This window comes from Scomber japonicus, chromosome 11, assembly GCF_027409825.1.
Source record: "Scomber japonicus isolate fScoJap1 chromosome 11, fScoJap1.pri, whole genome shotgun sequence".
In the NCBI taxonomy this organism is placed as follows: domain Eukaryota; kingdom Metazoa; phylum Chordata; class Actinopteri; order Scombriformes; family Scombridae; genus Scomber; species Scomber japonicus.
This window is the reverse complement of record NC_070588.1, coordinates 18316969-18337883: the sequence shown is the minus strand read 5'-3', so window position 1 is coordinate 18337883 and position 20915 is coordinate 18316969. Positions and strand designations below refer to the sequence as shown.

Sequence of the window (20915 nt, the reverse complement as noted above, 5' to 3'; positions counted from 1 at the left end):
TGTGAAACTAAATAGAAACTTTCAGTTCCAAGCACCGTTGCCCTCACTGAACTTAGGCTGCTCCCGTATACAGATACTAGATCTTTTTTATGGGTCTTAATGAATGGAAATATGCATTTGACAGGGTTTTGCAGTGAAGCATTTGAGATGGAAAACCTCAGTTCTGCTCAGATATGCAGCGTTTTTCCAGACAACAGAGAGCTCTTTGGAAATGAAAGCAATAAAAAAAAGAAAATTCAAACTTAGATTTGTGTTGCTTGTGTATTTCTTTCTTTTTGAGAATATGATGTTTTAACAGCATCACATCAAGCTCACTGAAAATACAGTGACAGCTTTCCAGTGTATTTATAGCTTTGACCTACAGATGGCAGCATTGATCAAGGCGTCAGTCAGCCACAACCACAGTGCTCTATAAAATGTATCACCAATGTACAGTTAAACCAGTAAGCAATGTATAAAGCCTGTTTCCTCCAGAGTGTCCTCTCACCAAAATCAATTCATGTTATTAACTAATTCTACACCTACATTTAGCTCTGCATGTCAACAGAAGGTCGATGCCTATCCCTGCATGCACAAACTGGTCAAATATGATATCAGTTTACTGATCTCAAACCTAACTATCCAAAAGGGAGTTTCCAACACCGCCTGTGTGCATACAGTCTAGATGTAGAGAATCTTAGTCACATTAACCCTACATTATTACAAAATGTGAAGAAAACAATATCAAATGATATGTGTTAATCAAAGCATATTGACTGTTTTAGTGACATTGAAGTGTTTAAGGCACCATGACCTTGACTTAACTATCCTGTTGCTTTTATGTAAAGAAGTGTGTGTGGTCTGTCATAGGCTTCTTTTGGGGACAAATTTCAGACTTAGGGCCCATTAACTGACAAAAGACCTGATTTGAAAGCTGATTTTTGGGGTCAGTTGTTAAACTTGGGGTCAGCGTAAATCTCCAGGAAATTAAAGTATGTCTGTGTAAAAGTGACCACATCTGATATATGTGTGTAGTAGTAGTAGTAGTAGTAGTAGTTAATAGTGTCTTATGAATTTAAAAGATAAGCTCTTTCCTTCTCCATCCAACATATTGATTCAGTCATTCATACTGAAAGTGCTTTTGCTGTCCAAAGTCCAGGCCCGACAGCAGCCAGTCAGGAGTGGGCAGGGCGTTTAAACCGGTGAGGGGCGGAGTGCGCCAATGAGACAACCAGATTATACACCTCCTGTCTAGCGTTGGACGACCAATGAAACACTCCTCGAGAGAGTACTTTATCATGACAACAATAAATACAACGGAATACGACAGAGCTCCGGAATAATGCGGCAAGCGTTGACTTTTCAAAGGTATGAGATCGAGAAGTGGGAGTGAATCAGCAGCCACGCCGCAACATGACCCAGTTGAAAACTCGTGGTGCGCACTAGTGTGGATCGGAAAGACGGATAAACCGGTGATGAATTTCCTTTAAACTTTGTTGATATAACTTGTGGACAGGATCCATTGATGCAAAGTGGTGCGCAACGATGGCTACTCCTGTGCACCCGGAGACCAGGAAATTTACGCGGGGTTTGGGTAAACCTGGCACGGCGGCTGAACTCAGGCAAAGTGTTTCTGAAGTGGTCAGGACGTCCGTGCTTGTTGTAAGTACACACCTTAATACCCCTCCTCCTCCCCCTTCTCCTCCTCCTTCTTCTCTTTTCCCCTCCACTCCCATCAAACCTCTGTGGAGCAGGAGATAACCTGCTTTATGCACATTTTTAGCAACGAGTCAGCTGACTTTAGATCATCTGGGTGGGAGCACATGTGGGCTTTGAGGTTGGAAAAACTACAAGTCATCTCATGAGTGACCCTGACCTGTAAATGTGTAAGAGGATGATTTGTTGTGAATGAATGAGGGTTTACTAGTGGGACATTGAGTAAATAAAGTGATCTTGATTGTAAAAAAGCTATACAAGGATCTCTGTTGCTTGTAGTTCATAGAGTAAATCACACTGCTTTGTGGGCTCTTGTAAACATTCACTTTCAGTCTCACTTGTTAAATTTATTTTAAGTGTCTTCTTTCCTTGAGAGCTTGTAAAGAATCAGTGCCTGATCAAGGTGTTTTGTACCTGGTGTCAGCGATGGCATCGGTTTTCATAGGAATGCACTGTAATGACATAATACCTCTTCAAAAGGGAAAGCAAGTGGCTTCTATTTCATGCCTCAGACACGCCTATAAAGTGTCCAGTGATAGTGACATAATGCTGAATTTGAAACGTGCTCTTCTTGTGGAACATCTGGGCGACGAGGACCTGCATTTACCCCTCGGTATCACTTTTCCAGGGACTCGAGAGGGGGAAAGGAGTCAAGTCTTTTGTTGTGTACGAGTGTGTTGGGTGTTTGGTGTTCCATCTCGATTGTTCCAGCTTTCCTGGAAGAAGTTGCTAGGTAACAGAAACGGACACCGTCCAGGCTCTCTGTCAGGGAAATGGAATCCTGAGTCAGGATCCCAGACATCCAACCACACCTTCATATTATTTATTCATTCTCACTCTGGTGCACTGCCAGAGACGCCAGAGGGAGGAGAGCAGAAGTGGATACAAATATGTATGTTGGGAAATAATCATGCTTAGAAGGACTGAGCTAACATGTAGAAACATTGCACGGGACTGTCTTTGTGTGTTCGGCAGTATGAGCAGATCATGTGTTGGTCAACATACTGTATTGAGCAGATACAGTGTGTGAGCTGTAGAAGTAAACATATGTATAGAGTTCGCTGGTGCTTCTCAGTGGGACAAGAATGTGGCTGTACACAAGAGCGCTGTCCACACAGCTCGTAATTAATTCCTCCATGAAACATGTAAATACCACAGTAGGAATGGAGGGATCTGTTTCAGGGACATAAAGGGGAGATTGTCACCCATTCTGATTCCCACCATGATGCTGTTTCAACTTGAAACACAAATGTTTCTGTCCTTTTTTTAAAAGCCCAGAAACACATTTAGATTATAACATACTACATAGTACAAGCATGTCACCACTGGTCACACAGCAGTTTCTCTGCTTAGTGAAGTGCACTTCTCTTCGTCCCCCAACAATATGTGCATTTTCGCGAAGGCACACACTGACCGGAGCCTCTTTGTTTATTGTTAGAGTGCAGAGCAGAGAGACTTGTAATAGGCCAGAGCCCTCAGCTGAGCCATCTCTCTGTTTCTACACACTTTGGGTATACTGAGAACACCATTAGCTCCATGATTGCTGTCATTAGCTTTGAATTTGTTGTGCTGATGATGCAATTTGAAAATGACACAGGATGCTGCCTCTCCACCTTGGCTTTGCCATGGAATTGGAGCAGAAATTGTTGAGTGTGTGAAGAGTTTTGTGGAGGCTCTGTACTCAACAGCATGCACATGTCATTGGTGTATTGGCTGAAGGGTATATAACAAATCAATGGCAGTTGGAAATGTTTAGTTAGTGTATACAGTGTATGATCCAGCTGGGGGGCTGTTGTGTAATTGTAATCAATAGTCCTAACTGCCTGCCACCTAATGGTGATATACTTAGATCCACAATGTTCCTAGTATGTGCTTGACCTGAGGGTGCAGTACACCAGATGGGTGTCATTATATTGGAGCAATGCCATTAGCAGCCCATAGCCAGCACACACACAACTAACATGCAACTCAATCACTGTACAAGTAGAAGGGACAGTGGGACTCTCACGTGTGCTCTGGACAACATGCAGGAGTGCAGGTGGATGACCACTAACAAACTGCTATTCCATTTAGGAATAACAGAATCTATATTGTTTGGATCAAAGATAAAACTGAAAAGGTCCCCTGGTTGTAATGTTGTTGGTGATACAGTTGCAGCTAAGGAGTCAGTCACCTTGACTGTGTGCTATATAACCATGTGTCAGGATCATGTGGACAGGAAAGCAGTGGTGACCCTGACAGGAGTTCTTGTCCTTCCTTGTTTCAACTATGCTTGCTGTTCGTAGTACAATGGCCTATCTTCATACCTTTTACTTTCTCACTTTGTTTCTCACAGGTTTAAGAGTAACCTAGGGAAGTTAACTTTTTTGCCACTAAACTTTTTTTGCAGCTAAAGAGGTAATATGTTAGTCTGTGGAATAGACTGCCAGGAAATCTTAAAATCATAAGCAGCTCGGGGGTTTTCAAGCTGGCACTTAAAGATTGGCTGAGAGGTTATTTACAGTAGGATTTTATATCTGATAATAGGCTGCCTCTTTATATTTTATTTTATTGGTTTGTTTTGATGTAGCTTATTTATTTTAATTATTATGTACAGACCCAGGGGGCTGTGAAGTAATGTTGATATATGGATGTATTTATCTCTGATGTACAGAGTTTTTAATTAGTTAGTTATTAGCTGAGTGCTGAGTAGGGCCACACATTGTTCAACAAATCACTGAGGTAGAGATTGATGTTATTAATATAGTGAACAACTTGAGTGTATTGTTTTATTGTTTTGATTTATGGTTTTATGTCATTCTTGCCATGTCAGATCAGCCATCTTGGCCCCTCCCCTGCACACCCCTGTCCCCGCAATGGACTAAGTCTATGGGCTTTATTGTGTTATCCTGACTTTTCTATTTATGTATGCAACCAATATCATTGCAGACCTGGTGTTAATCAACAGAGCACACAGGTTTCTGTGTAGCCTTGTCAGTTTCATTATAGAACATAAAGATTCACATTTGCAGGCTTGATTGCTTTGACAAGTTACTCTAAGGGGTTACTCTAAGCCTCTTGGGGTTCTTTGTGCTTGTGAAAATGATGACTAACTGTGCTACTTACCTGTGCTGCTTCTTCTTCCTGCTCCATGGGACTGCTCTACATTTTAGATAGTGTCTGCTCCAGTTAAATATTGCCAGTAATGAGCTCCTGCTGCAATGCATAGGAGAAGCAGAGGCACTTTCAACTGGTTTACCTGATAAAAAAAGACTGTATTCTCTGTTTACGTTTGCCCTCTTGATTGCATCATACCTGCTGACATTGGATGTTTAGCTTTTTGCAGATTTTGAACATTTTCCCAAGATGTGGGAATCCTGGGAATACCTCCAGTGGTTGAGTGCTATGTGCACTTTTCAAATATAGCAAGTGTGTCAGGGACTTTTTGTTAACCTTACATTTTAAGTTCCTCCTTTGATCGTTCACTGGGATTAAGTCATGTTCTGTCATGCTGTGGAGCCGGATTTGTTATTTTAAAGATTAACGTACAACTGAGTTTAGGTGAGTGAGTATTATTATTTGTATGTTCCATCATCACGTCATTTATTGGAAGTCTTTACCAAATCGAACACTCTGCAGTGTCGTGTGTGGAGTGGATGCTGGCTGTCACATATGCTGCAGGACCAAGCCAGTCAGATTACAGGGCTGTTTATATTGTGCGGCCTAAGCAGCTTGACCTCTTCTGTATTCCTCTGCCTGTCTGTCTCTCTTCCTAAAAGGCCGGTATCAGCACGCAGACTAAAAGCTGTAACCGTAAATCGTACAAGAACAAACCCAGGGAGGTAGAGATGGGAGAGCAGATGAGTTCTCTGAACAGGTGAATAATACATGAGGCTGCTCTAGTAACCACTGCTTCCACTAAGAGACTCTCTCTCTGTCCCATGCTGTGGATTAAAGGAGCCCCAAACTTTGATACAAAATTACATAATCCCAATCAAACTTTCCACCACCTCAGTGTGTCTGCAGTATGTATAAACCATTCGGCCCTACGCAATCACACAGCTCGGAACAGAAAGTAATAGTCATGATGATGTTACATAACAGTCAGCAGCCCGGCTGGAGTTTTTCACTCTTGTTTGAAAATTTCGCCTAGTTTGTTGATTTTCCTCAAAGATGGATTTTGCTGAATAGCGAGTCATATACAGTATGGTATCATATTGTTAAGAGGTTGTGTCCTTTTGAAAATTACATTGATTTGAGCTTAAACAGCAAGTTGATTAACTGATTTGTCAGTTGACAGAAGATTATTTCAATATTTGTTGGTGTTTATCAAGAAAAAATACACACATCAGCTTCAGAAGTTTTAAAATATGACCATTTGCTGCTTTTTCCTTCTTTTTATGAAACATTGAGAAAATATTTGTGTTTTGGGGAAAAAAACTAATCAAAGATGGCACCTTAGTGGGGCTGCAACAATTATTGTCAATTAACAGAAAATTAATTAGCAACCATTTTGATAAAAAAAATAAAGCAAAAATGCCAAATACTTGACGGTTCCAAGTTGTTTAATATGAAAAATGCTGCTTTTCAATGTTATACATCATAGCAGATTGATTCTCTTTGGGGTTTTGGATTAAACAAAATATTTGTTGGCATCACATTGAACTGAGGGGAATCATAATGAACATTTTTCACAGTTTTCTGGGGTTTTATGAAACAAATTGATTAATTGAAAAAAGTAATTGACAGACATTTTAAAAAATGAAACTAACCATTAGTTGCAGCCCTAACATAGAATAGTGTTCAAGTTTAGCACCTGATCCATCCTTCCTTCCTAGAATAGAGCAGAAGCCCTGTGGGTGCAGTACATTCAGATGACAGGTTACAATGCTAATTGGTAATTGGTTTGGCTACAGTCCATGACATGAGAAGATACAGCAAACAAAACATACTGCTTTTCACCTGTCATCTGTTAATATAGTATAATGAGCGTTTTATTGTCTCTGAATGTTGTCAAGTTACTGCTCTGAATGTGTAAAAGGTTACTCAAAGGAGTGGAAACATTTAAAGTCTTTAACATTCAGATATAAGCAGTGATACATGGATTGTGGAACGAAGGCTTCAAGGAAAATTGAGGCATAAAACACACCCATCAAACTCACTATAAAATTTGTCTGCTTGGGTTTGGGCATGGCTCTTGGCAGTTGTGGTTATAATCTAAACCATATTTGCCACTCTGGGCTCTTGAGTGGGAGGCTGAGAATTCCTAAGCTGAGTACATAAATGTTGAGATTTTATAGAGCACTTAGTGGAAAACTCAAAGGGTTTCCTGCATTCAGCCCTGACTGACCCTGGTTAGTCTACAGCCAGTGGCCAGACAGACAGATTGTGTTCCAGTGCAAATGAAAACTGATTAAATTTCACAGACTAAAATTGCACTTGGTTTATCTCTTTGGGACAGCCTCATTGGGCCAGAATGTATTGTAACCACATGTCAAAATAATTGTTAAATATATGACCTTTTAAGCCAAAACAGAAGATTTGGTTTGTGGTCACATGATGAAATTATTTAACAACTTCCTGGTTCAACGTGGGAAATAAGGAAATATTTAAAAGATTTTGCCCGTCAGAAATCTGTGTGCCCTGTAATCTGCATTTCATTGATTTTTAATGCAGTGGCAGCACACAGACATCTGTCTACCAATTTAATGGTTGTTACATAATTGTCTAATTTTAGATCTCCATTTCCATTCCAGTGTAGATGAACGTCAGAGTTGTTGACATTTTATTTTTTTCTTCTCAGAATAGCAGAGCTCATTGCCACCACAAGTCTCCAAAATCTTTTCAATCCTGCCTGAACAGGAAGTGCCTATGACTTCCTGTCTTCCATCTTCTTGTGGGAGAGAAGGGGCCTGTCTTTTCCTAGATAGTGCAGGTTTCCTGCAGCTTTATTTTGGCTGAACAGATGTTTTGGGCAAGGCTCACTTTTAAAAGTGTTCTGCCTGATAGAGCAGGACTGTTTTGGAGAAGAGAGGAGGTTACCATAACAGAGAGAGCCTGCTTAAGAGCCTGGCCAGTGAGTGTTTTCCTGTTAGCAAGTGCCACCGCTCTGGGACATGCTTTACACTCACCATCTAAGATAGATATGTGTATGTGTATATATGTGTGTGTGTGTGTGTGTGTGTGTATGTACGTATGTATGTATGTATATGTATGTATTTTTCTTTTGGGGGGGGGGGGGGTTGCTTTTATTATTTTAGTAGGTGGCAGAGAGGCCAACAGGAAACAGGGAGAGAAAGAGGGGGATGACCAGCAGCATAGATCCTTGCCAGAATAGAACCAGGGACGCTGCCTTTATGTGGCATGCGCTGTAACCACTTGGCTACCAAGGTGCTCTGATGAAAGTGTTTCTACCCTACAGTGAATACCCTATTCAGAATCAATATGAATCAAACGTCTTCTCACATCTCACTGTTGAGGCCTACATCCTGCTATGAAGCCGTGATTGCTGGACATTATCATTAGTAGTAGTAATCAAGTGGAGTACTGCTCTGGCTCCATCCAGGCCATTAAGGTTGCTATTTTTGAGTCTAGGGTACACACCTAAGTACTGCTGTGGAAGACTTGCTGATTCACAGTCTCCTCTGCCTTCTCTTTCCTCTGCAGTTGGTACTGTATGTTGTTAATCCAGTTTGCATTCCTCTGTAATCTGATAAACAACGCTGTCATCATCATCCAATCTAATAAGGAAGTACATTTGAACGAATGGAATAAAGATTGCAGTTTACATGTCAAACAAATGTAAAAACAGCCTTTGTACATGCATAATAAAATAAGTTTTTGTTGGGATGTGCTCTATTTTTGGCTCAGTGATTAACAATATCAGTTTGGTTGTTGGCCGATATGACCAACTATGGATGGATTGCCATAATATCTCAAACGGACATTTATGGTCTACAGACAATGAATCTGACTGACTTTAGTGATCCCATCACTTTTCCTCTTGCACCACCCTTAGGTTCACATTTGTGGTTTTGACTGAAATGCCCCAACAACTATTAGATGGATTGCCATAAAAGTTTGTACAGACATTCATTTCCTCTAACTTTTCATCTCGTGTCATCATCAGGTCAAAATTCCAGTTTGATCAGTTCATGACAAATACCTGAAAAACTAGTGGCTTCCCATCAGCCTCAGCTGTACTTTGTGTGTAGTGCTAATTGCTAAAATAAAAACGTTAGCATGCTAACATACTAAATTAAGATGGTGAACGTAGTAAACATTATACCTGCTAAACATGAGCTTGTTAACATTATTGTCGTGAGCATTTTAGCATGCTGACGCTGAGCATGTTGCTGTGTGTGTGGATCGATCAAGTCTCTAAGGAGCATCAAGTGGACTTCCTGCCGACTACCAGAGAGTGCACTTGGGTTGTAGGCTTTTATTACTTTTGATGACTTTTTTTTCAGTTTCCGTGTATAAGTTTACTGATGGAGTGAGGTTTGTTCATACACAGAATATCCATCAGCCTGCAGCCTTAATGGTGTGCGTTTGTTTATAAAATCTGTTAAACTAGAGGGGCAAAGGTCAGTTTGAAATGAGTTTACAAGGTCAGGAAGTTAAATTAATCTATATGAAAACACCTGAGGTCTTAAATCCTGTGTTACAGACTTGCTATGAAAAGGGTGAACACTGAAGTCCACAAGGGCTCAGTCTACAAGTCCAGAGGGAAGGTATTCAGCTGTCATCTTGATTTAACTGTATCGTGGTTGAGCAGACTATAACAAATCTTAACAGTCATTCTGCAGTCTGCATAGAAGGTGTCTTCTTCTGAGATCCCCTGCATCAGACCCTTGCGAGGAAGTACAGGCCTGCATGGCAGAAAGTCTAGCCTCAAGCTGCTTCAAAGACTCATATGAATGGCACCATTACAAACACGTTTTTACATGGCCCAGCCCACAAGCAAATGAATGAGAAAAATATATCAAGTGTAGGTGGATACTACCCTGCTTGCCATCCCTGATTCATTAGTTTTGCAAGAGGGCATTCAGAGTATTAGCCAAGAGGTGAAACTGGTCAAGCCTAAAGCTCCGAATGTGAATCGTTGTACTGCACACATGCAATGGCCTGCAGATTAAGCTAATCGGATTAAGCCCTGAAAAGCACCATAACACTCTTTACTGAAGACCGGACAGCACGTCCATGTTGGCTGATGGAGAAATGTCTAGAAAGAGAACACTAATGACTAACACATTTCCTTTTAAGGCATTGTGTATTTACTCTTAGCTTCCTTCATTTTTCTATAAAAAATGTTTTCCCTTCCATCCTTCATTGTAACTGACCATTAACTTGTAATTGTGGGAATGCGGCTGTTACCGTGACAGCAGTGATTGGAGGGTACACTGTAGGGTAACACTCATAACCTTGTCATTATTTTTTCCGCCAGATAGATAGCATTTTCTCCATTTTTCAATCACTGCCAATTATAGAATTTGCCCTCTCTTCAGAGTAGAGGTTCGTTCTTTCACTTGAAGAGACCTACTGTAATTGTTTGATTTGTGATATAAACTTTTAACCTTGATAACTAATAAACTCAGGTTGGTTTTACATTTTGCCAATTTGGCTTGTTTATTTTATTACACATGTTTTATAGACCCCTCTTCTTCTCTTAATAATCAATTTCACAGCAACACAATCACCCAGCATATATATATATATGCTATATATATATAGATATAGATATATCAGCATGCCGCTAGTTATGGGAGAACGCTTCCGTGTGTTCTTCCCAAGCAAAGAAAAAATACTGGAAACAATGACATGTTTTGAAAATGATGGGTGGCATTTGATAAAACTGACTTGCATTTGTTTTTTAAATGTTCTTTTTCTTTTTTAAATCATACACTGGGTTTAGTATCAAGCTAACAGCCCGTTCTCAGGTTAATCTGATTTGAACACTTTATCTGTCCCTGTGGCTGCTCTTGAATTGCCTCGCTGTGGTCAGTGACCTCCCATTCACACTCATCACACTGATCACACCAGGATCAGCATGCTGTCGGATGTGGTGTGACAGAGGGATGGATTACAACACAGTTGGTTGGCCAATACCAAAGCTAGTCTCATTTTTTGATGTAGAGTCTTTAAATGGAGAGTACTGATTTATCTTAACATTTTCAATTCAAGTATCACTTATGGCAGAGGACAGGCATATGTCAGATGTGGTGGTGTGGAAAGTGTTAATTTATTCTGCATTGAAGATTGAGGGCTGCTGTCATGAGTGTTTGGGGAAATACTTAACATTCCCATCCGACTGCTATCAGACTGCAGAGATGAAAGTGAAAGTTACTACTGATGTCCTTATCATTCATCTGGGATTTCCCTCAATGTTTAGGGCCTTTTTATGTACTTGTTTGAATTCACCCGAGGCACCAAAGCAAAGGCGACTAAATGCATCATTTAAGTAAACAGATAAAAGTTACCATTTCCTCCTGAAGTTAAACCTTCCCTTTGATATTTCTTCTCTTTCTCAGTGCATGCTGTTCGTTTCATTAAAACAGAGTTTAAAATCCCTGCAGTCCTACACACAGGTTCTTATGGTTTCATGCAGTGTGCAGTGTGTGAATGGGACCTGCCACAGCCAGAGGGGATCAATTCCAATGACTTTTCACCAGCCCGACTGCATAGTTTGCATTCCTCACTCTGACACTGTAGGCTAGTGCAGGAGGGAGGAGCAGGGGCACAGCCTACAGGGGGCGGGGACAAGCACAGGCTAGTTTTAAGGTATCTCATCTTTGGATTTTGATGTAAACTTGGCTTTGGAAAAGACAGGTATAAAACACGCTTCTACAGTTCTAGCAGAGATTGTGAAAATTGTAGATATAATATCTGCAACACTTAAAATACAAGGAATTTTGATGAATTGCTGCCCATTCAAGAGGAATTTACATGAAACACTGAGTTCTTTTTTTTTTTTTTTTTTGAAAGCTGACACACGCTCATTGTGCACTGTCTACCCACAGTAAACAAATGTATTCTGTTCACGTGATTAAGGGCCTTCATTTATAAAAATTCCTTCATCTGCTGTTATATTAGACATCCAGAAAAATCATATGGAGGAAAACCAAAAGTCTTATGCTGGTAATCAGTGTTTGGTTTTCTGTCAAAGCCTGTGCTTACAGTAGAGACAGAGCTCTCCTTGAGGCTTTGTTTTTGTTTGCTCCCTATTTATTTTTTAGCGACTTAGTATTAGCAGGCAGGATTGTACCAAATGTGCACTCTGCTGATGTGGTGTCCCCTTGCTGGAATGGATAAATAATGTTATCTCTAATTCAGGATTCAAGACTTTATTTGCCATTCGCTCAGATAGGGGCATATATGGACATTGAAATTCTTGTGCAGATCCCTCAGTCAAATAATCAAAAATGCAATAAAATACACACATAATAAATAAAACCGATACATACATTAAAACAGGTAATGAAAGATGTATAGTAAAAAAAAGTGTTCCCCTGTAGGCCTGAATAAGAGGCTGATGGTTCAGGCTGGCTTTCTTGAGTGACTTTCTTGAGGTATTTTGCTGTCCAGCTCTGGTTGTTGGTGATGTGCAGGTTCAGAAACATGAAGCTGTTGACCTGTTCCACCTTGGTATCTTTTATCCACAGAGGTTGCAGATGGAGAGCTTTCTTCTGGAAATCCAGGATTAGCTCCTTGGTCTGGAGTATCTTGTCCACCAGCTGCTTGTAGTGTGATTCAGTGTTTCACTCGATAAGTCCTAGGATGGTTGTGTCATTGGCAAATTTGAAAATATAGGTAAGTGTATGGGTGGAAAGGCAATAATGAGTGTAGAGGGTCTAGAGAGAGTCTAGGTCTCAGGCAGCATCCCTGGTGAACCCCATGCAGATGTTCAGCACTGCTGATACCATACGTCCCACCCTAACCACCTGAGGTCTTGTTAGAAAATCTAAAATCCACTTGCAGTTGGGAGTGGGCAGCCCCAAATCTGCAAGCCTTGCTACAAACTTTGCAGGGAGACAGTGTTAAGAGCTGAACTATAGTCCAGAAAGAGTATGTGGGCGTAGGTGCTGGGGTTGTCCATGTGTTAAAGGGCTGAGTAGTCTTGGGATAGAAGACATTGGAGATCTCCGCTTAATGAAGTCTGGGGATTTCTAAATGCACACTAGTTAGCAAGAATGGCTGCAAACAAAATTACACCCCTCACACTTTGTCAAAGACAATATGAAGGGCCGCCCTAAAGACTTTGAATTGGTGATGCAATGCAGGGTTTTTTTAAACTCTCTAATTGTTTCCACCCAGTTTTAACAACGAAACTTGGGATATTGTCATTAGTCTTTATGAGCATCATCCACAGCATCATCCACCAAGCTGTGTTCCCGGTAAGCAAGCTGAAGAGAATTGGCGGTCACAGGTATAACTAGTTTCTATAGGCACTAATGTGAGCACCACCGGATAAAAGTTGTTCAAAGCCATGTTGCGTTCACTGAATTTAACTCAGACATCTTCATTAAACCATGGTTTCTAATTAGGACAAACCTGGATAGTCCTGAGGGGCACCCACATGGATGTATATGGGCTAACAGTCTCGGTTTATTCATGGATATTATCTATGGCCTCAGTGTCAGTTGTCTCAAAGCAGTCTTGCAGTTCAGTTAGTGCTTTGTCTGACTAGTTTTAAACAGTGTTTGCCATGACCGGTTCAGCTTTAAGCTCTTGGTATGTAAAGGCTGCAGCTAGATGGCAATGTGGTCAGATTCACCAAAGACTTAGGGACTGCAGTGTGTGTCTTCCTGATATTACCGTGGCATTGATGTAGTGTTATTTCCTCTATGAAAGGAGATTTTTTTTAGTCATATTTTGTTAAAATGGGCTTAGGTTTGCAATAACTATTAAACCATAATTTATGGAAGACAGGCAGTATGGCCATGTGCCTGAAGGCCTGATCTTAAACACACTTTGTGATGAAGGAGAACAAAGTGATCCTGCAGCCTGGACAGTGCATTGTTGACACCTGGCTAGGCGTTACATTGTATAATGTGCATGCATGGTGATCAGTGTTATAAACATGCAGAGTCACATCCTGGTTCTTCAGCGGCGGGCAGACAAACAGCTCAGTATCCCTGACTTAATCTCCTATTAGTGTCTCCACTCAGTCTTTCAGGGCTCAGGATACCATCCCCCTCTCACGTAGCAGTGGGTTTAATTTACTGCACCCATCTGATCAGCCAGGAAAACTTCTGTTTTTCTCTTAAGATATGACAGAACTGTTTGTGTTTGTCAGAAAGTTTCATATTTGAGTTTTTTTTAACATTCTTTCCTAAGTAATTAAACCTTATTTGACTAACACATTTCTTGCACTAATTTGAAGATGGATTTATAGGTTCTGATTTGATTTTATGGTGCAGCTATCATACATTTTTATGTTTCTTGACTAGTATTTTCATGAGTGACTCACTTGATACCCATAAATATGTCAAATCCACCTTAGTCGCCATAGCAGCCACACTGCTCATTATGGTATTAACCTGATCCATGAGGCAGGTTAAATCTTACAAAATGCCAACAACAGAGACCAGATCAGCAGCAAATAATGAGATTTTTTTTTTCATGAGAGAGTTGCACTGTGAGCTCTGCTGTGTTGTGTATGTTACTGCCTGAGGGACTGAGGGGGCTCTGCTGCTCCTAATGTAAAAGATTCAAGAAACAGACAAGCCATGAGAGAAAAATATGCAGTTCAATATTGACTGTTCCAGTCAGGCCATTCATTCTAAAACAGGGATATATCCCATAACATGTGTTTCCTCTTTCAGGAAGGGCGGTAGCCTCTGAAAAGTGTTGCCAGGGCACCGCTTGGTCTTCTCAGGCAGCACCAACAAACTGCAACTACAACAGGAAGAAAACGATGTGCCACTGCTGGACTTTCTAAACCATTTGAAACAAGCAAAAGTGACCACATAAGAAAGATTACCTCAGATTTATATACAATTGAAATTCCCTAATTTATGTATGCAAATAAAGGTATTTTCAGGTACAATAAAGACAACATTATTAGTAGGCCTACACATTTGGATAAGATATAAGATTGTTTGTATTGGTATTTTGGTATTGGTATATTGATTTATTAGGAAGTTCATTTGAGCAACTTGCAAAAATACAAAAAAGTCTGTTTTTGGCTTATCCAACAAATTAAATACCAATCACACTGATCCAAAAGTCATAAAAATGAAATATTGCTGTAATGCATCATTGCTTTACAGCAATGACTGCAATTGTCCAATACACCCAGAAACAAAATTAAAAGGAAAGATATTAGTGTATAGAGGGTATGGCAACATTTTCTATCACCATAGTGCGAATATGCCCATTGTGCAGTCACTACCATAGATGACAGCTCCTTGTAACAGCTGTTTGTGAATGTTTCCACCTCCTTGGGGAGTTTTTTGGTGCTCTGTCAAAGTTAAATCCACAGGCAGTGCAGGTGCATGGACATGCACTCACCTCCTTCCATCTTTTTGTTTCCCTTGATTACCAGCAGTGCTCATTGAACCAGGTTCAACAGGATTTCCAGTGATTACAAACAAAGAGCCAGCTGAGATTAGCTGAGATTAGCTGATCCTTTAAGGTTCCCAAATTCCCACCTCCCCCCTCATGATCTCTACCCCAGTTCCCTGCCACACCGCATCTTCAAGTTGCTACCATAACAGGGAAACAATGTCTGGATTGCCTTGAATTTGCGTGCATTAAGGAGTATACTATCTTTTTATATTTCTCTCTGCTCAAAATACCTTAGCACTCTGCTGTATATTGTGCTCTTCTTTGCCTCATCCTGTTTGTCTTTGGTTCCACTTTCACATTAAATCCTGCCCCATGCTGTTTTCAGTTTAAAGGTTGAAGAGCTTAATCTGCTTTCTCACTACATCTCAGACTTGAACTTTCCTCTCACACTGCTCCAAGTTACATGACAATAGCTTCCTGCCATTCTTCTTCGTTTCCCTCACCTGACACCTGCTACACTCTACTGTATATTCAGCAGTAAGATTAACAGTATCATGATTCTGTGTGGCAAGAACCTCTTTGTTGAAACTAAGGGAGCTATTTTCAGTCTGCTCAGTCTAACTAAAGCCTAGTTTGTACCACCTGCTGGAGAACAAGATTTTTTTGTAAAGGTGTTTGAGGGTATTACCCATTAGCTGCTCCAAACCGAAAGCCTTTGGCTTAATGGTTAACTGCTCATTGCTTCTACTTTCTATTAAGACAGCATACTTAATAATTGATCAAGCTGTTAATAACTGATGAGGACTTTGTTATTCAGTTTGTTAATGAATGGACTGAGCATCTATTTCTGTATCTACGTTTGTATTTCAAATGAACTTGTGTTATTTGTGAGTCACAACATTCTGTGAATCAATATTAATAATTACTGTTTAATATTTCACTCATACTAAATTAGTCACTAGATGGAAAAATAACTAATAAAACAAGAAAATAAAAAAAGAAACTTTGAGTTCTGTAAGTCAGCTTTAGTTCCAGCCTTTAAAACAATGGTGAAGCTGCAGTAGTGAATAACAGAGTGTAGTTGTTTCGACTAGCGATGGCCTCACATCAGGCCAGTGTGGACTTGTTTCGGGATCTCTCCGCTATCATGCTTCCATGCTGCATGTCAGAGCCTGACCCTGATGACAACACTCCCTCCACAGTCTCCTTCACACCTGGGCTCTGGTGCCCACTGGTCCCTTGCTACGGTTATTTATACCAAATCATAGTCACCACAATAAGCGATGAGGGCTTGTCATAGAGGTGACATTTTTACCTCTTTCTAAACATGAAACTTGGATTTTTGTGGGGTGTCTGCCTTGTACTGAATAAACTTAAATAAAAAATATCAATTGTAGTCATCACCCTATGTATCACAGTGTTATCATAAAGTCAATATTGCCCTTGGCAGCCAGTACTGCCTCTGTTTGGAATTTCAATTAGTTTTTGGAGCTACGAAAATACTCTCTCTTCCTTGTCCAGTTTACATACTGTCACTTCTTCTTCCAGAGAGTGTGCGTGTCGGGAATTAATGTTTTCACACTGAGCTGCGGGAAGTAACATTTAACAAACAATGGCTGAATTATATCAATAGTCTGTGTGAGTACAGGGAGGAAAGTGTTGCCTACTGTGTCTAAAGAGTATAATACCATACAGTGGCAGCAAAGTCACTGAAGAAAGGACCATCACTCTGTGTATCTTCTGTGACTGAGAATTGTGTCACGATACATAAATTACCCATAGTGATGCAATCATTTTGTTATAATTCAGTGATAAAGCTTGTCATAATGGCATTAAATGTGGTAAAAAAATTGTTTTTTACATGTAGTATGATCCGGTGCCTGTAGGTGGCAGTAACAACATTCATACACTGATGTTGTTCTGCCTTTTACCCCATCAGGGACCTTCTCAATACTATGTGAGTGTTTGGTGTTATGCATGTAGCTTAAGTGTTTAAATGGCTACTTTTTACCTAAAGTGTGATAATAAATTAAGTGAGATCTATAATTGTTTTTTGTTTGGTCTTAAATGCTCCCCTTTTTTGTTTACTTGTGTGCTGTGCAACAATTCACCATTCACTTTAGTGAGGGAGACAAAAAGTCGATGCAGCTGTATTTTAGAGGTAATTTGAAATATACAGTGCTGTCATGTTTTGTGAAGCACTGATAGCTTGAGTAAGCAGGTTTTTTTTATTTATTTTTTAAATAAGATTACTCTGTGTTGTGTCCAGTGAAGCCAAAACACAGTTGGCAGGGCTGAGAGGGTGACTGCAGGCCCTCGGGGCTTGGCACCGCTTCAGACCATCTCTGCTGGAGCTGTAGAAGATGCTGTGGAAAGGTACTGCTTGATTAGTAGCATCTATTAATGCTGAACTGAACCCACTACAGAAACCTCACTGCAGACCCAACACAGATACAGTGCCCAGCTCTTGTGTGTGTCTGTGTAGCCTACATACCCTTAATTTGTGCGTGTGTCTTTTTGCAGCATATACTTATTGTGTGCCTGGTGGCCCCACTACAAAGTAAAGGAAGCGGTACCCCTCAGGAAAATGGCTCATTTTCTTCTCCTGGGATAAATAAACCATCCCAAAATACCAAGTTAAAGGAAGAGGATGTGGCCCCTGTTGTATTTGTTTTGTACCATTTTAAGATGGAAAGGATAACCTGGTTGTCAGCTCCAGGTTAAACAGAGATGCATGCTGTAGTCGGTCTGTTGTGTCAGGAGTCAAGTATTTTTGGGGTTGTAATGTAAACTCTGCATTTAAAAGGTGAAGCATCTGACTTAATGAAATTCCAGGCCTATCTTTCTGGCCCACCCACGTGTGTAACTGTAGCACCGTGCATGCATAACTTTTCTCTCAAACAAAAACTTTTGACAAACTGGAAAGTTTTTCACCAGGAAGCAGCACACACTTTCTAAAACCTTTCGAGGGTTAATGGCGCTCCTGGCTTTGTGCCGCTTCAATAAAACTTCTTCCATCGGTGGTGTTGAACTTTGGCGGAGGTCATCATTACTCTGACAAAATACCCACAAAACTCTCCAGCATTCAGGAGTTTTGATTGAGTTTTAAGGACAGTGGGCAGAGAAAGGCGTCTTTGTTATGACAGGGTTTACACACACACATCAGCAGGAAACAGCCACTTCCTTTTTTGAATCCCTGGAGATTTCTAGTTGGGAGCCAGCCTGTGTTATCGGTCCTGTCCTGAGCTGGATATGTGGTTGATGTCACTGTGGTCCAACACACACAGACACACACAGACAAAACACACACACATACACACACGTCTCCATGCAGAGCCCCACAGCAGACCCTGGGTATGGAAACACAGCTAGCTGAGGACTTGACCTTCATCCTAAAGAGACTCTTCAGATGAGATGCCAGCTCCTCATGAACTCCCCTCTACTCCTTTGAGCCATGTAGGGATATTTCTGCCTTTGTTGTGTGTAAGATGGTCCACTCCTTAGTGTGAAAGGGGAAACTGCTGACCCTTCTCTGTCAGCATGTGCTAGCTTTGATGTTTTAATTTCAGCTCCACCCACCACGTGCTACTAACAGCTTGAAACTGCTGTATTGAAGGCCAGTTATCATATCCATATGCAGCAGATGTTGTGACTGTGATCAGTGAGTCAAGTGGAGAAGAGAAACACTTTCATTAAGCTGTTTTGCCACCAAGAGGTATTCAGCCACAGTGGGCCCCTTTTTGTCTTTTAATACCTGTACAAATAATTGAATCAATAAATACACACACATACACACACCTGTAGTAGTTATTAGTGTCATCAGTAGGGAAGTGTTTATATTTATATTAGATGATTGATACGAAATGAATGTGCGAGCTGCAAAGTTTGGTCAAGTAATTGTTTGTAGAGCTGCAAAACATCTTAGATTGCAAAAATTAACCAAATGATTGTTTAAGACATTTATTAGCAAAAATACCAAATTTTCTCTGATTCTAGTTATCTAATGTAAACATTTGCCAATTTTCTGATTTTATATGAATATAACTTAATTGCTTTGTTGTTTGGACAGCTGGTCAAACAAAAGAAGACGTATTAAGATGTCACCTCAGGTTCTGTGATGTGATGGAAATTCTTCAATTAAACAATTAACTCTAATAGTTGTTAGTTGCAGCTCTAATATAAGTCATTTTATAAAAAGTCATACTGATAGAAACACTCAGCAGTGATATCAGTTATAAAATACATATATCATAATACCATATGGGGAGGGTTAACCCACTGCAGAGAGTGAAGCCTTGCTGTAACAACAGCAGCAGTAATCCATGCCTCTCCACACACCCAGCAGTGCTTCAGCCCGGCTCTTATCTCCTCTGCAGCTGCTGCAGATTTGAGCTGAGTGGTGCAGCGTGGAACCTCAGAGCTTCCACACCCCACAGAGGATGTTCACACTTGAACATCCACAGATAGATCCACACTGTTCCTCAGCACACTTTAAACCCCCTACCATTCTCATTGCAGCTTCCCCTCATGCTTCAAGTCAAAATTCAGTGTGGCTGACACAGTCTGACTGTGTACAGCCGGAGGCTACAGTAACACTTCATTTGTCAGCTACAGACATTCACAGTATATATTTCTTCTTTATGTGCAGGGGCTCTCAAATGTTTTTCATCGCAGACAGTAATACATATTATATTATACTGTATTGATCACACTTACACTGTGTGTGTGTGTGTGTGTATATTATATATATTTATTTATTTATTTATTTATTTATTGTTGTTTTTACTGCTGCAGACAGTAGAAGCCCTGCTACACCTAATGGCTCAGCAATCTTCTGTCTGACCTTAATAATTTATCATTGGTAGTGTATATGAGCCTGTTGCATGCAGAATTCATTATACAGAATGGTTACTTGAGAAAATGCGGTGGGCATCTAATTGAACTTTGTGCAGGCTTGTGTACCTTTTGTGACTGGATTCAAACCCAGGATTTGGTGGTTAAATAGTCAACTGAGCCAACAGGACGTCTCCTGATTAAACATTTTGGAGTGTTTGGAGAACTGCCTGTACCACTGCAAAATGTTAGCATTTTAGTAGCAGCCAACTCTTGCTTATTGGGACTCATATACTGAGACTTTTGATTGGCAGATAATGAACAGGGATCTTCACAATGTGAATTACCAGCTTAAGCTCCTCATGGGCATTCCCCTTAACATATATTAAGTGCATTATATGTATATAGACTATCACAAATCTCAAATTTGCCTTAGATGGCTTAATTTTTATTAGGCTATGAGAAAGAAATCTCAGCATGAATCTACATTAGTAAATAATGGACTATATCCCCTGCAATGCATTTAGAGATAAGCTTTATATTAGCCTCCTTGGAACTGGAATACATGCACATACAGGTCTCGGGTAAACAAAATGTTTGATTCCAGCTGTAGGCCTTTGTTGCATGTCATACCCATCTGTCTGTTTCTTTCCATCTTTCCAGCCCGTATCTCTACTGTCACTTTCAAATATAGGGCACAATGCCACATTTTTTCCAGGTTTATGGAATCCTGTATAGTGCGTTCAGAGCAGTAGTGTCAGTGCCTCATTACGCCGTTGAATGCATGTCCTCACATGCAGGAGAAGAATCTGTGTCCTCAGGGCAAATGATTTACAACCACCAGCTGTGACACTTCAAACTATGTTTTCTTGTAGCCGTGCATCATTGTCCATTTTGCC

General features: G+C 40.4%; 1 protein-coding gene across 1 annotated transcript in view; it reads left to right on the top strand.

Annotated features, from left to right (window-relative positions):
- Positions 1-1389: 1389 nt before the first annotated feature.
- Positions 1390-20915, top strand: part of LOC128367871 (dedicator of cytokinesis protein 9-like) — a 75210-nt gene continuing 55684 nt past the window's right edge. The window contains exon 1 of the mRNA XM_053328541.1: positions 1390-1641. Within this exon, the coding sequence (XP_053184516.1) occupies positions 1525-1641 (117 nt within the window). The 5' untranslated portion in view covers positions 1390-1524. The remainder of the gene's footprint in view (positions 1642-20915) is intronic.